This window comes from Protopterus annectens, chromosome 12.part0 (assembly GCF_019279795.1).
Source record: "Protopterus annectens isolate FY-2018-M chromosome 12.part0, PAN1.0, whole genome shotgun sequence".
NCBI classification, from domain to species: Eukaryota; Metazoa; Chordata; order Ceratodontiformes; family Protopteridae; genus Protopterus; species Protopterus annectens.
The window spans coordinates 1,434,257,330-1,434,276,190 of record NC_056746.1 but is presented as its reverse complement, the minus strand read 5'-3'; the positions used below and the strand labels follow the sequence as shown (position 1 = coordinate 1,434,276,190).

At 40.1% G+C, this 18,861-nt stretch overlaps 1 protein-coding gene across 3 annotated transcripts in view; it reads left to right on the top strand.

The window, feature by feature from the left end:
- LOC122817246 (E3 ubiquitin/ISG15 ligase TRIM25-like) overlaps nt 1-18,861 on the top strand; it is a 1,463,860-nt gene that overhangs the window by 1,104,002 nt on the left and 340,997 nt on the right. For 2 of the 3 annotated variants that reach the window (XM_044090465.1, XM_044090464.1), the window contains exon 11: nt 12,973-13,056. The exons of the other annotated variant lie outside the window; for it this stretch is intronic. In XM_044090465.1, coding sequence (XP_043946400.1) covers nt 12,973-13,056 — 84 coding nt within the window. The remainder of the gene's footprint in view (nt 1-12,972; nt 13,057-18,861) is intronic. 3 annotated transcript variants of the gene reach the window in all.

Sequence of the window (18,861 nt, the reverse complement as noted above, 5' to 3'; positions counted from 1 at the left end):
GTAGCAAACCTGGTTATGTTATTGTAGGAGTTTTCCATTTTATTAAGGTTGTTTTTAGAGAGATTAGTGTATATATGGGTGAGGCATAGAGGAAAGTAGAAATTAGATAGGTGTGAGCAATAGTTATTCTAGCTGCAGGAGAGGGGAAGAGTTTGATCCTATAGAGAGAGAGCCTAGTTTTCTGTTAACAGATTAGTATTGTGGATGAGTTTAAGTACTTGGGATCAACAGTTCAGAGTAATGGTGAGTGTGGAGGAGAGGTGAAGAAGAGAGTACAGGCAGGGTGGAATGGGTGGAGAAGAGTGTCAGGCGTGATTTGTGACAGATGGGTACCTGTAAGAGTGAAAGGGAAGGTCTACAAGAGGGTAGTGAGACCAGCTATGTTATATGGGTTGGAGATGGTAGCATTGACGAAAAGGCAGGAGTGAGAGCTGGATGTGGCAGAGTTAAAGATGTTAAGATTTGCACTGGGTGTGACTAGGATGGACAGGATTAGGAATCAGTATATTAGAGGGTCAGCTCAGGTTGGACAGTTTGGAGACAAAGCAAGAGAGGTGAGATTACGTTGGTTTGGACATGTGCTGAGGAGGGATGCTGGGTATATTGGGAAAAGGATGCTAAGGATGGAGCTGCCAGGTAAGAGGAAAACACGAAGGCCTAAGATGAAGTTTATGGATGTGGTGAGAGAGGACATGCAGGCGGTTGGTGTGAAAGAGCATGATGCAGAGGACAGGAAGAAATGGAAACAGATGATCCGCTGTGGCGACCCCTAACGGGAACAGCCGAATGATGATGATGATGAGAGTATTGTTAATATGGGTGACGAAGTTAAGGTTGTTATCTGTGGTGATACCTAGTAGTTTGGTAGTTGGATCTGGGGGTATGAGAGTACCAGTATTGGATGTTACTGTGAAGTCTATTAGGGGGGACTTACAAGTAGGAGTAAAAAGGAGGAGTTAAGTTTTTTTGGGGTTCAGAAGGAGACAGAGCTGTGCAAACCATTGTTCAACTGTGTTAAACACATTGAGTGAAGTTCAGATATAGATGTGGCTGAGCATATAAGTATAGAATCATCTGCATATTGTATGCATGTAGCTTGGAGGATTGCTAGGCGAAGGTCGTTGATAAATATAGAAAACAGGAGAGGCCCTAATATGGACCCTTGAGGAACACCAATGTTAATGGGCAGATGGGTAGATAGAATGTTATGCCAGAGTACAGCCTGTTGTCTGTTATCTAAGTAGGACTGCAACCATTTTATAGCTAGTGCATCTAGTGACAGGGATTTGAGGATATTTGCAAGTATTTGGTGATTTACCATATTGAATGCCTTAGATCTATTAACAGTGCAGAGGAAAGCATATTGAGGTTACGGTTTTTGTTAATACAGTCAATAAAGGAAAGGAGGGCAGTAGCAGTGCTGTGGGAAGGTCTGAAACCATGTTGAGAGTTTGAAAGTTATTTTGGATTAGGTGGTCTAACAATTGTCTGTGGATGCATTTTTCCATGATCTTTGCTAAGGGAGAAAGTAGGGCTATGGGACGGTAATTGGAGAGTTCAGTAGAGTTCCCACCCTTGTGAAGGGGGATAATATGGGATACTTTCCAGATTTTAGGGATGTGTCCTTCACTGATGGTTCTATTGATGAGAATGGAAATGGGACAGGCAATGGATTTGGCTGCCTTTTGTAGATATTCAGTGTTTATTTGGTCTGCTGAAGTTGTGCAAGGTTTCAGTTTTTGGATAAGGCTAAGAATATATGTTGGGACTGATTGGAAGAGAAATGGAGGGGATGGGTTAGAGTTGGATGTAGTTAAGTTCTGAGTAGATAACTGACTGGCAAGAGTTTGAATGGCCTCAATGAAAAAGGTATTAAAGGCATTAGCAGTCTGCTTGGGATTCTCCTGGTCTGTGCCTTGTGGGTTTGGTGTGATGGATTGACCTGGGTGTAATAATTGATTAATACTCGCCCAGACCTTTTGTGGGTTATTATGGTGAGTCTGCTGGAATTGTAGGTAGTAGTTTCTTTTGTCAGACAGTATAGCTTTTTTAGTTTCATTTCTCAGCTGTCTGAAGTTTTGTTGGTCTACTGGGTTTTTAGTTAAACGAGATTTATTCCAGTATTTATTTCTGAGCTGGATTTTTTGCCTGGTTTCTTTTGAAAGCCATGGGGCAGATTTAGTTCTCATTCTAATAGAGCAGGTTGGTGCATAGTGGTCTAGTGTGGCTAGGAAGTTAGAATTAAAGTAATTAACAGCCTCCTCCAGTGTGAGGTATTTTAAGTGAGACCAGTTGCATGCTCTTAGTTTTCTCTGGAAGATATCGGGGTTGAAGTTTTTCTTGGTTCTAATTGTCCTAGATGTGGTTGGATTAGGCAGATTGGATTTAAGCCTGATGATGTAGGTTAGTGAGTAGTCACTTACATCATCAGGGAGGGTTCCAGCTTCATATGTCTGGGGATGATTATTTATGAGAATTCAATCTAAGGTACTTTCGTTCTTATTAGGCTTGTTTATCCTGGTAGGGGAGGTAATGGTTTGAGAAAAAACAAAAAGGTTAATATGGCTGGTAGGGTGGCTACTGCTACAACACTTCTAATCAATGTTAAAATCACCTAGGATTATGGTTTCTTGGGGTAAATTTTGGGATAACCAACAAAGGATATTTTCTATGGTGGCAATGTTATTACCAGGAGGAAGATAGATACAGATAATATAGATGGATTTGAATGTGTTAAGTTGAAGTTTGGTAATAAGAATTTCAGCGTTGGAGTCTTGAGGTGGTTTATAGTCATAGATAGTAATCTGTAATCCAGATTTAAATAGGATAGGTACACCACCACCCTTTTTGGTTTCACGGTCAAGTTGCAAAGTATTATAACCGGGTGGGATGACTTCATTGTCTTTAGTTACAGGTTTTAACCAAGTTTCTGTTAAACAAAGAATGTCAAAGGAGTAGACTTCCAGGAGAGCGTGGAGTTGTGCAGCTTTGTTATTAATGCTACGTATGTTGAGATGAGCTAATAAGAGCGAGTTAGGTGGTTTGGTAAGGGAATGGATAGTAGAGGGGTTGGGGTTGAGGAGTTGAGTGGTAGTAGCAGTTGTTGGGCCTGGGTTTGGGTGAATGTCTCCATCTTTTAAAGAGAAGAGTAGTGTTTGAAGTCTAGGATTTGGGAATTTACTATATAGAGGTAGAGATTTTTTGGGATTGGGAGAGTCATATCTAATGTGGGCTATCCTATGTTATTTTGCTAGTAGATAGCTGGATGTACATGTTATGTTAACATGGTTAGTGAAAGTAGGTAGAGAAGGAGAGGTAGATAGCTTATTGAGGTAGAGAAGGTATGGATATAATGGGTGTTCATAGGAGGTTAGCAGGTAAGCTAAAGTTAGAGGTGGTAGAAGTGTAAGTATGAGTAACCTCTATAAGAGGGCTGGGGTGGGTAGCTTATACATCTGGAAGGGTAAGTTGTTAGGTTGCTGTTATAGGCTCGGAGGTATACTAGGTGTGGAAAGGAATAGGTGGAGGATGTGGTGGGAGAGATAGGGAGTGGTAAGTGAAAGGAGGGAATTGGAGTTAAGTGGCCAATGGTGAAGGGTTTGTGATTGGTGGAAGAGGAAAGGGGTGCAGTTAGATGGTATAAGAGTAGGACCCCTGGGATGGGTGAGATTTGGGGGAGGGTAAGGGAGAGGAGTGAACCCGTAGGGCAAACAGAGCGGGTAGAGACAAGTGAAGGAGAAGAAAGAGAATAAACTATCAGCAGTGCTAGTAACTGAGGGAAAGTTAAGCAAGTCAGGAGTGGTAAAGATCAGAGATAAAACTGAAGTCTATGAGAATAAAACAGGTGGCTGTAAACAGTTGAAGTAAAGGGTAAGTGAGAAAATAAGAGCAGGTCTAGGATTTAAGAGATGTAGTGTAATTACAGAAGAAATACAGTGGGATAAGCAGGAGATAAAAGATGGGATAAGGTTGCCACCTAGTGGGCAGATCTAGTATTGCAGGTAAATATGTAAGGGAGCTAGCTGGTTTAGAAGTAGGGAAGGAGTGATAGCTAGTAAAGGGGGTTATTATAAAGTAGAAGAGGTTTGTTGGATGCAGGGTAGGTAGGAGGGGGGTAAAGCTGCTTGGCTGTTCAGGCTCGTAGCGTACTTTAGTACCTCTGAAGCAGTAGTAGACGGTAGTCAGTTTTACAAGCCGGGTGGCCTAATGGTTAAGGTGTTTGCCTTACAAACACAAGGTACAGGGTTTGAATCTCACAGGGGATAATTGGCTAGGCTTAAAATGGCTCGCAAGGGCAGTTAGCCTAGTACTAACCTATGAACCTATGAACCTATGAACTTAGACAACCACATACTTTCTTGCTTCCTTGAAAGAGGGTGCAGGGAAAATAAGGCTGTTAGATGAGACTGCAGGTATTTCGATAGGGTCCTTTGTCACCAGGTAGGTAGGTTTTTAGAGACTATATCAGGAACAACACAATGAGGAGCAGGGTACCTTAGGGAGAAAGAGAGACAAACGTGGAGGAGAGAAAAAAGAGTTTGCACATAGCAGGTAGTTATGACAATTAAACAAAAAAGCTTTACATGAAGACACAATTAATAAAGTAGCTTATATTCATGCCCTTATTTTTTGAAAGAAGCTGTTGGAATCACTTTTAAGCTAGTAGTACTGTGACATTATAAAGTAGTCTAAAGTATTATTTAGAGGAACTTTACCGAAATTGGGAGCAAGCAAAAACAAAAACATAAGCTTCTAATATCCAAATATAAACTATACCAGCAAAAATAAAAATAACTGGAAAGCTGCCTTAGAGTGAAATTACTGTACTACTTTATGCAGGGACAGTGAGTTTACAGTGCGGAAGACAACACTGAAAAAAAGAAAAATAATTCCATCACTTACTAGAGATGCTACACCCGGAGGGCTTTCAGCTGCAAATAGAGCAAATATGGTGTGTTGTACCTGAGCAATCACTTGGGGTGGGGGTGGGGGGGACCTTCAATTGGAATTTAAAGTAGCAGGGGAGAATCCAAGGGACTCTGCTAAACCTAGCTAATTATCAAGGACAGCCAAGGAAATAAGGTAAACATACAGACACCCTTGTTCAAGGACTGGAAGGTTTCTCCAAGAAAAACTGTGTAGGAATACACCACAGGTAGAAGTTGTGTGCTGCTTATTAGTCTGCAATGGCAGATTTTATTCTCTTTTATATTTGTATTCCCCTTTGCTCATTGTTTGCTGCACACAATGTAGCTAAAGATAAAAGCAGCTGGAGACTTTGCACCTCTGTTTGGTGTTTAGTGAAGAACAAGTATTGAGAAGGAGGGACTGAAGGCTAAGACTATTGAGAGGGGATAAATACCTTCACATATAACAAATTATTAACAGTGAAATGGAATGAAAGGGGTGGGGGTGGGCTAAGAGGAAGAATGTTTGCAGCTTTTGCCCCTGGGGTATGCACTCTAGCTGACTGTAACAGATTTTAACAAGGCATAACAGTAGTTACAAAAGCTGGCACCTACACTACACAAGCGGCAACAACAAGGTTCCTGGAGTTAAACCAGGGGCTGCAGTCTGTTTTTGGATGATTGCTGGTTAGAGTTTTCTTTGCTTTTGGCTGGAGTGAGAGGATTCCTTGTTCACATAAGTGGGGGGGGGGGAGACCCAAAGCGATCAGGTCCTCAGTGGTTACTACACAAGCGGCAACAACAAGGTTCCTGGAGTTAAACCAGGGGCTGCAGTCTATTTTTGGGTGATTGCTGGTTAGAGATTTCTTTGCTTTTAGCTGGAGTGAGAGGATTCCTTGCTCACACAAGTGTGGGGGGGGGCAAAGCGATCAGGTCCTCAGTGGCTTAGAGATGCTACACCTGGAGGGCTTTCAGCTGCTTTTTTATGTATTATAATATTAGTACTATACTAAAGCTGGCATTAAATTTCAAATCCTAAATGCTTAACTTTGCCAGTTTCTAAGAGCAGTTGACTCTCTGATTACTCATACAGTTACTGTGAGCCTCTGGAAACTAAGACAATCTTCCTGTATTACTGCTGTATGTGAAATTTGGTTGATCAGCCACTTTCTTTCTCATGCTCAGCTCTGGACATTCCCTCAGGAGCTAAATGATATCCCATTCTCCCAAGTCTTTTCAACCATCTGCTTAATCAGTTCACTGTCATCCTAATAAACAGATTTAATGTAGGGTTTCCACCTTTTCAAATGCCCAAAGTGGGATATTTTCATGGAAATGTCAGATTTTGAAGGACGAACCATACCCACAGCCAGTGTCAAATGCTGGACTTATCAACAAAAAGATAATTTTTGTAGAATATGAACTGTTTATGCTGCTTTATATAATATTTTTATGTTGCAGATGCAACATAATTGTTTAATGCAACTTGCTAAAGGAAACTTAGAAAATGTTTGGTCCTAACATCTCAGGGTGTTTACCATTTTGCATGTTTTTTTTTTTCAGGATACAACTGCCCAAACAGGGACTATTCTTTAAAAACAGGGATTGTTAGTATGCCTAAGCCACTGGGGGAAAAACTTGCATTATTTCTTTGCACTGTTTTACTAGGAAATCAACATGAGTGAGGACCATGAAAAACAATGCACTTTCTAAATGCTGACTGTTGACTTGCAATGGTAGATTGATTGCTGCTGTCTGAAAAAAGGAAGGAAAAAGAGGGAGACAATGCAAATTTTCAGTAGAATTTAGCAGACCAAGCCAAAAATAAATTGAGCAGTATTACTTTTTCATGCACGTGGACTGTAATGAGTTGCACTTGTCAAAGAGTGCATCTAATACTATATTTTGGTTATCTTGCTTTATTTGTAACTAAAGGCAGGATAGATCTAAAAGGAAAAAAAAAAACTGGAAATGAAATGTAAATAAATGAAAAGAAAGACATGACATGGAGAGCCTTTTTTATTACTTTGTTTCTTGTATTTATATGTATATATATATATATATATATATATATATATATATATATATATATATATATATACCTACATACTACCATCAGACCTTCCATTCCTCAGTCAGTGTGTTCATTCTGCTGCAGGTTAAAGTCAGTCAGATGGCTTTCCATGATGAGAGGACACAAGCTAACCTAGTTGCCATCCTGACCTGAGGATGTGAGATCCAGCATGATTAGCTCAATCCTATCCCTTATCACTTGGTCATATAGCATGTAGCTTGCTAGTTGTGCCATGTTGATTACAGTCAGGGAGTGTCTCCTGCAGTACAGTAAAACAAATAAATATCAAGGTGCCATGTCGGAGTTCATGCAAATAATTGTTGCTGCATAAAATACAAGACAAAACTATGCTAGGGTGAGCTAATGTATCCAAATAACTTTCTAAAACTGCTTCCTCTACTTTCTTATTCAGCTGTATAGTATATGGATTATTTTTACAAACACATGAAAAGCAGAATATTGTTTTATGCTTGTTTTAACAAATTTCTTGAGTTTTTTTTTGTGCAGTAGAAGAAGCCTGCTACTTTTTTCATAATAAAATGTTCTATTGCATGCATCTGTAGTAAGTGATGCTGGAATTTGGTAAAATGCACAAATTTTAACAAGTTTGCACTGTTGTTTCATAGTTTCATAGTATAGTACTAGGCTATCTGCCCTGCGGCATTTGTAAGCCTAGCCATAGTGATGTGGCTTTTGCCACCCCATGAAATGGTACAAAAATGTACAGAATAAATCTAGAATACTGTGCCTCTGTCTAGTAGTGACACAGTGAAGGTCCCCTTATATAATAGAATTAGTTTACTGTGCCCCTGTCTAGCAGTGACACAGATGTGACCCCTGGGGTAAACTTACGATCTCCCATCCACTCATCAAGATTTCTCTTGAAGAGAGTCAGTGAGGGCTCTGCCTAATCTGAACTGGGATCCTGTTCCAAAGCATGGGAAGCCTCTGGGTTATGAATCTATCCCTCCAGCATGTCCTATTCATATTTGTGCCGAGGTTTAAGTCTTTAGCTCTCGTGGTCCTGATGGATTTGGATTTTTTTAGGTGGAGCATGTCCATCAGATCCTGATTGGACATGGCCTTGTACATCAGGCAGAGATCACCTCTGAGCAAGCGGTATGCTACTGAATAGAGCTGAAGTTTCTTTAGTCTGGCAGAATAAGACATATGTTGGAGACCCTTGATCCTTTTGGTGAGGTACTTTTGTGGTCTCTCCAGCTGTTGCAAGTGCCGGGTGAGGTACATACCAAATGGGGCATTGTACTCAATCATGGGTCTGATGAGGGAGGAATATAGGGTACAATGACATCCTTGGATCTGGATGTGAAACCCTTCATGATGAGGTGTGCAAGGTAGAATGTTTTTCTAACCACTTTGGCAACGTGGGTGTCAAATGAGAGGTCACTGTCTACTTGGGTCCCTAGGTCTCTGATTACTTTTTCCGTACTCAGTGGGTTGCTGTCTATGTGATAATTTGTGGGTACTTTGTTTTTTCCAAAAGAGATGACTACACATTTTTTGGCATTTAGTTTAAGGCCGTGACTACGGCACCAGTTGTCCGTTTCAGTGAGGCCTTTTTGTAGGATGTGTGTATCTGCTGGTGTATCAACTATGGCGCCTAGTTTGCAGTCATCTGCGAACTTTGTCAGCCACAGCCCTCCCATGTTTGCTTTAACATCTGAGAAATAAATGCCGAACAAGAGGGGTCCCAGGACAGATCCCTGTGGGACACCACTTGTGACTGGCTTTGAGTCTGACATTGCTCCAGCGATTTTAACTTTATGGGTTCTGTCCTTTAGCCAGTTTGCAACCCATCTAGTGACATAAGGGTTTACTTTTAAGCTGTTTAGCTTATCTATGATACCTGAGTGGGGTATTGTGTCAAAGGCCTTAGCCAAGTCCAGGTATGCTGTATGGACTGCTTTGCCCTCATCAATGGCTCTAGTGACTGTTTCAAAAAGTCAACCAGGTTTAAAAGGCAGGATCTGCCCTTTACAAAGCCGAACTGGGTGGGGTCAAGCGTCTGTAGGTCCCCTATGTCTCCGTTTATGGGTTCCATAATGATTCTTTCCATAGCTTTGCAGACCAGGCTAGTCAAGCTTATGGGGCGGTAGTTTCCAGGGTCTGTAGAGGCACCCCCCTTGTGGAGTGGGACCACTGTTGCTGTACGCCAGTGTTCAGGTACATATCCCGAAGTAAGGCTAAGGTTAAATTGCATTTTTATGTGTGTGTTTAGCTCCTCTTGGAGTTCATGTAACACGCACCCCGGGATACCGTCAGGTCCCATTGATGCTGTGTTTTTTTGTTTTGTTTGGGGCGGTTCTCACTTGGACATCTGAGATGACAGGGAGATTACATTCAGCTGGGATAAGTATTTCTTCTTTTGGGGGTGAAGGAGGCGAGAAATTTGCACTGACCCTGTCAGCCAGAATGTTAGCAATATCTGTGGGTTCAGTGTATTTTTTGTTGTTGTGAACCAACTCTGAGCATATCTGAGGGTTTCCACCCAGGTTTCTAACATAGCTGAAGAAGGCTTTGTGGTTATCTTTAGTGTCCTTAGCGATTTTTCTCTCAAAGTTTGCCTTGGATGTTTTTATGAGAGAATGTAGTTTTCTGCTAATGTTGATCAGCGATGTCTTCCCTTCATGGGATTTCGCTCTGACGTGCAGTAGCTTCCTTCTTTTGTTATACAATTTGTTTATGGCTGAGGTCCACCAGACAGGACGCTTACATTTGGTGGAGAGGGACTTGGATTTGTTTGGGATTGCATGATCCATGCATTCTTGGAGATGTCCATAGAAAGCATTTGTGAAGGATTTGGCATTGTGGGATGTGGTATCCACTGGCACAGTGGGCTTAAAGGATACCATCTCAGTCTTAAGAAGAGTGAAGTCTGCTTTTGAGAAGTTTTTCACTGTGGTCTTTTGTGCTGGGGGTGGAGGTGAGATATGTATATCCAGGGTGATTAGTTTGTGGTCAGATCTCACTAGTGAGGGGTATACTTCTGGTGTGGAGCATTTTGTCCCCATGTTTGTGATGATCAGGTCTAGTATATTATCTCCCCTAGTGGGAGAGGTGACTAGTTGTTCCAGTGCATTTGAATTTATGAATTCCAGGAACCTTTGGGCTAGGGTATTAGGGATAGAATAATGTACCTAATCTATGTTTGGGTAGTTGAAGTCTCCCAGTGTGATGGTATTTTGTGATACATTCATATCCTCCAATGTCTTCAGGAAAGCTGAGTGGGGTTCTTGAGATTGGGAGGGTGGTCTGTAACATGCTACCAGTTGTATAGCAGTTTTGCCTATGGTTAGTTGCACCTGTATGGTCTCTGATGCTTCATGTGTTGCTACTAACCTGGAGGTGTGGGTGTCCTTTATGAATATGGACACTCCCCCTCCCTTTGTGGTTCGGCCCGGGTTTTGGGGCCGAAAAGCATGATACGAGGTATAGCCTGGCAGCGCTGGGGTGCTCTCAGGAGCCTTGAACCAGGTTTCAGTTACTGCACAGACGTCGATGTTCTCCATGCTGAGGAGTACATCAAGTGCCTGCATCTTGAGATTTAGACTTCTGGCGTTGAGCAGCATTACCCTTAGTTTTTTTCCATTTATGTTTTCTAAGGAGGTGGGTTTGTCTTTTGAGCCTTGCCTAAAAAAGGCACTATGGGGGTGGCAAGAGCCTTAGTCAATATCCGGAAGCCCAGTGGTGACAGGTGTAAGCCATCCCTTGCGAAACAGCATGGCTTGTCCAACATATGATCCCAGGCAGACAGACATTGGATCTCCTTAGAATGACACCAGTACTTGAGCCAATTGTTAAAGCTGATCATCTTGTCTTTGTATTGTGGTATCATTCTTGGTGAGGGCAAGATGCTGCTCAGGGTCAGGGTCATACCAGCCTGGGCTACATAATCGGAGATCTCCTCTATGTCTCTTTTCATGTAGTCCAGGGAGGTACGTCTCAGGTCATTCACACCAGCATGGACAATGACGGAGTCATATTTGTACTTGCTTTGGAGTGACCTGAGTGGGTGTGTTATGTGGCGGATCCTAGCTCCCGATAGACAGCTCACAGTCACCTTCTCCTTGTTCAGCCTGGTCAGTGGGACATCAGTGTGTCTGACTATGGAGTCACCTATTACTAGTGTATCAGGCAAGGTGTTTGGCCTTAAGGGCTGTGATTGGTCGACGCACTGATTTATTGAAGTATGTGTTGCATGTGTTTTGTTTTGAGGTGGTGGATTTTTGGATGTCTGCTTTGGGAGCCTCTGTTGTTTTGGTAAGTTTTTTATTAGAGCCTCCGAGCATGTCTTTATGTTTTTATGTGTTTGGTTTGTAGTTGTGGTAAGTCTATGTGGGACTGGGATTGTTGTGTGTATGGTTGCCATCTCCTCCTGTCTGGTCATGCCAGCCCTGAGTTGAGAGAGTTCAGCCTCCAGTTTGGCTATATAGTTGCATCTCTCACATGTAATTGTGTTTGTTGGGAGGAGGAGAGGGTTGTCTGTGTACATGAGACAATTGTAGCATTGTCTCAAGATGCCCAGATTGACCAGCTAAACTGGAGACGACGCCAGTAATCTACCACTCGACATGCTAGAACAGTATAAGGGAGTGGTATACCTTTAAGTGAAGTGGATATTCACAGGGGTAGTAAGTAGATGTAGTGCTTTACTTAGTACGAGAGTGCTTACTTAGTAGAGAAGTATTGAGAACAAGTGCTAGGCTTATAATACAGTGAGTAGTCTGGTTATACTAAGAGTAGAGCTTCCTTAAGGGAAAATTTGAAGAACAGACTTGGCGGAGTTGTAATAACTAACATTGCATGGAGATTTTTTTAAACAGCCCTTTACAGTGGACCACTAAAAATTTGTCTATAAAATGGAAAGCGAGTATTTCTTTGCCGTCCAGTTTAATCTGCTTGAATCCGACACCAAGGTTTATGTAGTTAATTGTTTGATAACTGGGTAAGTGTACTGATCTCATATACCCTTTTCAGCTACAACACACATTAAAAATTGCAAGGCAAAGACTGTCTTCATAGAGATTTTAGAGCAACCTGTGGGAGGAAACCAGAGTACTAGTTTTCCCTGTTAAGTATTAGTAAGTAAATACAAACACATTCTTCAGTTACAGTGGAGAGAAAAAAAGAGGATCTCATTTACTGTAAATAATAAGACCTTAATTTCTACTTTTGGAAGACTGGAGCTACAAGTATAGATGATGGAATATTATCCAAATTTGAGATTGCAGTACTTCAGAGTATCCCTTCTTTTCAGCAATCTATGAATTAAGTGTAAATAAGTAGCAGGTGTATGGGGTAGGGATGCAAGGTTCCAAACCTCTTGTACAAAAAATGCTTTAATGATGCTAGTGATATTTGAAATCTGTGATTTTTTTATTTGCATCACAAACTATTTTTTCAGAACTACACTTCTATCAGTTTTCTATCCCCCCCCCCCAAGAAATTAAAAGACTAGCAACATAATAAATACACTGCAAATGGCAATGATTTTACCAAAGTGTGGACCATGTACTGCCAACCAGATCACTCAACATTTTGTTTTCTCAAATGATGGAAGCCCTTTTTAACTTGCTGACCAGTTGCAAAGAACACAGGGGGCAAAACATCAGTGATAAACAAAAATGCAAAAGATTTTGACATGCTCATGAAAAGTGAGGCTTCATTACAAAACAGTCAGTGCCACTGGCTGATTACTGATGCCCAGACCACTTACATCAGTGTTTCAGTCTGATGATAAATAAGAAGAGAAGAATTATGGACATCACAGTAGATTTACCAAGTATTGCCCAGAAGTTTTGCTATTATGTAATTTACTGTAAATCTTTCAAGTGTTTTAGACAAAATCTCTGTTATCTATTCTAATCATGTGATAATTTTTTATTATAACATGAAATTGACTAATTAAATCATTAATTCATACCAGGGTTCAGAAGTCAAGTTGTGAAACTGTCTGTTTTGTTTCTTCAGCTACCTCATCACTAATGACCCCACCATCAGGTTGTCCACCTGAATTCAATCCTTTCTTTGGTGGTTTCGTTTATAAAGGACCAGGTACACCACTGTATAAGCAACGTGTGGTACATGTAACACTAATGAAACAATTTGGCCAAAGCACTATAAAAGTTAATCATTGCACAAATGTATGCATTTAAATTAAATAGCATGTTAAAAATGACACCACATCTAGATACTATGCTTCCCGAGTGCACTGTAGTGTTATGCCGTTTGTGTCCTTACATTTTATAACTGCAGTGTCTTTCTTTCTGAATGCTGAACCTCTTAAGGATCAATACATGCTGTCTTTTAATGCATGGCCTTGTATTACTGCATATGTATGGAACATAAGCAGATCAACAGCTTGCTTTGCAGTCAACTAATACTGTAGTCTGTAGCAAAATAGTCCACTAATACTGTAGTCTGTAGCAAAATACGGGCTTGTTAGTTCTGTAGCAGTCCACATCATACTTCCCTTAGTAAAGGAGATCAAGGTGAGTTTCACTTTCAGTTTCGTAGGAAATGTCATGAGTTTGTTAGATTAAGCAAAAGCTGTAAGCTCTGTGTTACATTTTCTATCAAGGAAGAAAGAAGCAAAGTACTCCTTAAATATATGTTCAAAGTTATATTGGCTGAGGGTTGTCTAAAAGATCACCAAAACGAATATGCACAGCACAAGAAGCTGTATTCCGATATTACTGTCTTCTGTGTACTCCTAATTGTGGGAACCAGTATATTGAAGCTCTCGTTGACCATGTAGCCCTACTCTAGTCAGAAAAATGAGTAAAAGAACAAGGAACACCATTTGTAAGACTGGCACGTTAACATCTTCAGAGCTTTTATTTGTCTGTAAGCAAGAAAGAAAGAGATTTTGCTACTGAAATAATTGTTGTGTGTATTTGTCATGATGCTTTTACTTTCAGTAGGCAAGGACCTGGTATGGTCTGTACCACTTTTCTACAGCTCTCTGTTTAGACAAAACATACCTCTGAATCTTTTTCTTTTCTGTCAGGAGGTATTTGGGAATTACTGCAAGGGCATTTTGCTCAACAGATCAACTTTCATTTCTCAGTAGCAATCCTTTTTATTTTATTTTCTGTCTCTCTCTTTTAAAGAGTGATTCTCACAGTTTACTATGCATGGTTTCTCTGGTAGCAACAATACAGCTGTTTAAACCAATTACAGCAGTTACATGAGTGAATGTGCACTCATACTGTAAATATACTACATAAGGTCATACATACAAATCACATGATTTACTACGTGATTACTAGACATACTCATGTATGATTATAAGTATGTTACATTAGTACTGTGTCACTTAATGGGTCCTTATACCATGAGTGTACTATGAATGTTACATGCATTTGTGTAATACTCATACTGTAATATATAGCTTGAGTACTAAGTAGTTTAATACGTACTCATACCATATGTACTGCATGAGTCCTAAGTATGTCAATGTGCACTCACCCAATGAGTGTTTTATGAGTACTACATAAGTTCATGTGCACCCATACCGTGGGTGTACGGCATAAGTACTACATACATGTATGTGCACTCACCAGTGAGTGTACTACACAGGTTCATGTGTACTCATACCATGGGTGTACTGCATAAGTACTACATACATGTAGGTGCACTCACCGGTGAGTGTACTACATAAGTATAAATGCTACATAGGTTCATGTGTACTCATACCATGGGTGTACTGCATAAGTACCACATACATGTATGTGCAGTCACCCAGTGAGTGTACTATATAAGTGCTACATAGGTTCATGTGTACTCATACTATGTGTTCTCACCAGGGAGTTGGATTATTTTCGAGTACTGAAACTGCAGTGCAGTGCTTCACTCCTAAAAGTGCACTTATTTGGATGAGATGGTAAACAGCAGCCCCATCTGCCTCAGTTGTTAGTAGCTTACATGGATGTAAAAGTTGCCACTGCAGTTACTGAAAAGAGTGTGGGGGGGCTTTATTTACATATTATTTACATGATAACCTATACACATATGTAGCAGCTTATATACAGAGCTATATTTTAATCTATTCAACAGTATATATATATATATATATATATATATATTGTCCTTGTTATCTTGGTTAGCTCCGCCATGGGTTAGCCTCACAAGGATTATTGTATATTTTTATGGTCATATTTTGTATGGTCATTTATTAGAACGCTAACACTTTAAATTTGAAATGTTTACTCATTGGCTGTGACGAATGGATTGTTGTTTTAAAAATGGCGCCTTAACGGCGCATCACTGTTTGTCTGATGAAGCGGCTTTTTAGTGGCCGTGAAAGCGCTCACCAATAAATTACTTGTTTTATAGAAGTTTGACAGAGTCGTGAACATCTTTTGGATTACTAGCTGATTTATGGGACTTTATTTAATGTTGTTTCATCGCTGCACTGGATTGCGACTTTTATTTCGCTCAAGTGGGATAGCGTTTTTTCACTTGAGACCTTTTGATCAATGAAGTTCATATAACATCTTACAAGGCTTCCTGGGTTTGCAGCTAGATTGATACAAGGTTTGTGGTTGAGCGAAACAAAGTAGCTTCAACCCCCTTTTTACCACTCATATAGTTGGATTACTTGAATATAGCGACTATAGACTTTTTATTCACTGAGTGCTCATTTCATTGGTTTGTTTAGCTTGGAGTCAGAGACTCATTGCTTTGCTTAATTTGGAGTCAGAGACTCCTTGTGTTTGTTACGTGTACGGGGTGGCTTCGCTATACATTTTTCTATCATCAAGGGAGGCTTCTACGATATATATATATATATATATATATATATATATATATATATATATATATATACTATGCAGGTAAAAGCTTCACTCTCTAAAGCCAAAAACACAGTATCCATGGGACCGGACAACATCCCAGGCTGTGTTTTACATGAACTTCAGAACGAACTGGCTCCCCACCTAAGCACTATGTTCAATCATAGCCTTACATCAGGCTTTGTGCCCACTGAATGGCACACAGCAACAGTTATCCCACTCCACAAAAGGGGAGCCACCACTGATCCCGGGAATTATCGCCCTATTACCCTGATGAGCCTGGTCTGCAAGTCTATGGAAAGTATCACCATGGAGCTATAAACAAAGACATTGGTAACATCCAAACTCTGGACCCCACCCAGTTCAGGTTTGTGAAAGGCAGGTTGTGCCTCCTGAACCTGATTGACTTCTTTGAGACAGTCACCAAAGCCGTAGATGAGGGTAAGGTGGTTCACACAGCCTATCTTGACCTCGCCAAGGCTTTCAACACCATCCCCCATTCTGGAATTATAGCTAAACTTATTAAACTAGGTATAAATCTCTACGTCATAAGATGGGTTGCCAACTGGCTCACTGACAGAACCCACACTGTAAATGTTGCACACTCCAAATCTGACTTCAAACCATTGATAAGTGGCATACCACAGGGTTCAGTTCTGGGAGTGGATGGGAAATAGGAAATACACACCAGAGATCACTTCTGTGGCTCTGCTCGACAGTGGCACAGGAAAATAACTTTCTTGGGTGGCATAAGCCAGGGAACCTTGTTGGCTAGGCTTACTTAGGCCCTTGGGCTGATAGTCTAGTACCTACCTATGAACCTAAAAATGTTCAACAGGTTCTTCTTTAGCATAATATAAACATACTGTTTTACTTTTTTATATGGTATAATACCATTTACTGGAAGGTTTTTATTCTTAATCGCCATAAAAATATCTTGACATTCCACTTTTTGCTACACAATTTATTTCTTTCCTTTATTACTTTAATCTTTTCCTCTGACAGATTTTCCCATGGAATGATAAATTAATATTGTTTCATTATGGTTTTTGACTATGTTTTTCGATTATCTTTTATTTCATTGATCCTTATTTTCCATAGTTTTATCTTTTGTTGATAATTCTCTACCTCTTCATTAAAACTTTCCTTTATTCTTTTATTTATTATTTCCCAAAATTCTTTATACTTCTATTTAAAGACTTTTATAACTAATTTTCCATTTACTCATGTATCCTTTTCAATACTTTGTGCAAATTCAAAGATGATGCTTAGACCACTTGTTTTAACAAGCCTAGTCCTCCTTTTTGTTTAATCATATACAACTCCACCCTTTTATTTATTATTTTATTTTATTTTTTTTACATTTGTTGACCGAGATAGTCCCAACTGGATACATGTCCATTTTCAGCAGAGGCCCAGGGAGAAAAGCTCCAAACTTACAAACAGATAAAGACAAGCAAGTTACAGTATAGACTCACATTTCAAGCCTATAAAGAATACAGTTTATATTCAGAAATGTATACAAATATTTTACAGTTTCTCTTATCAAACCTAGCGGCTTATATACAGAATGTCTGCAAAGATGTTTGTTTCTCTTTTCAAATCTTTTAGTGTAAGAGGTTAGTCGCTGTGAATAAAAAATTGCAGGGATATGGAAGTAGATGAGGCTTTAGTCAGGGTTAGAGCAAGGACATAAACAGTGAGTTTTAAAATACTGGGTTAGATTTTTTTTAACTGATTAAGGGAGGGGCTCAGAGTAAGGTCAGATAAGAGTGAATTCCAGGTTTTGGCTACTGAATTTGCAAACAAAGATTCTCCAGATAGGTTGTTAGCTTTAACAGATTGAAACAAAAGTTTTATAGTGGAACAAAGTGGCCTAGAGTTTTTGTAGGGATGGATAATGTTTTTAAGGGAGGGCAGTTTTTCTGGATGGTTAATAACCTTGAATGCTATAGTACATTGATTAAATTGAATTAGCCTGGGGAGTTCTAGCCATCATAAGAGGTTTAAGTTTTGACAATGGGGTGTCCTGTAGGGAGTTCCTGTGGCAAACCTGGCAATTTGATTGTAGCAGCTAGAGAGTTTGCTGAGATCAGTTTTGTTCAAGTTAGGGAGTATTGGCGAGGCATAGAGGAGAGTTGAAAGCAGATGGGTATGGGCAATGGCAGTCCTAGCTAGAGGGGTGAGAAAAGGTTTGTTTTTATATAGGGAGCCAAGTTTTTTATTAACGGTTTTAACAGGTTACATGTAAATCATCTTTGAGGTTATTGTATGTTATAACACCAAGGAGTTTGGTATAGATATATATATATATATATATATATATATATCTGGTGAGATTATGGCCCCATTGTTAGATGTTATAGTAAATGAAGGTTGAGATGATTTGCGAGTAGGGAAGAAGAGAAATAGCTTTGTTTTATTAGGGTTTAATATCAGCTGTTGATTAAAGATCCAGTCTTCCACTGTATTAAAGGTTTTCTGGGTTAAACTAAGGAGATCTGTAGGGGTAGAGGCTGAGCAAATCAGGGTGGAGTCACTGGCATATTGTATACAGGTTGAATCTGAGATTACAGTGTGGAGGTCATTGATAAAGAGGGAGAAAAGAAGGGGACCTAATATGGAGCCTTGAGGGACACCAGGGATAATGGGGAGGAGGGTGGAGAGTTTGTCCTGCCAAAGGACAGCCTGCTGTCTTCCACTAAGATAAGATTGAAACCATTGTATGGCATGGTTGTTTAGGGATATTTTATTTAGGGTAAGTAAGAGTAGCTGGTGGTTAACCATGTCGAAGGCCTTGGAAAGATCAAGAAACAGGGCAGAAGATAGTTTGTTGTTATAGTTGGAATGTATGACATTAGAAAAGGAGAGGAGGGCTGAGGTGGTACTGTGCTGTGGTCTAAATCCATGCTGGGAGTTGGCGAGAAGATTATGTTGAATAAGGTAGCAAAAGAGTTGTTTATGGATACACTTTTCCATAATTTTAGCCAGAGGGGAAGGGATAGCTATTGGTTTATAGTATGACAGCTTAGTGGAGCTGCCTCCTCTGTGGAGTGTTATGACA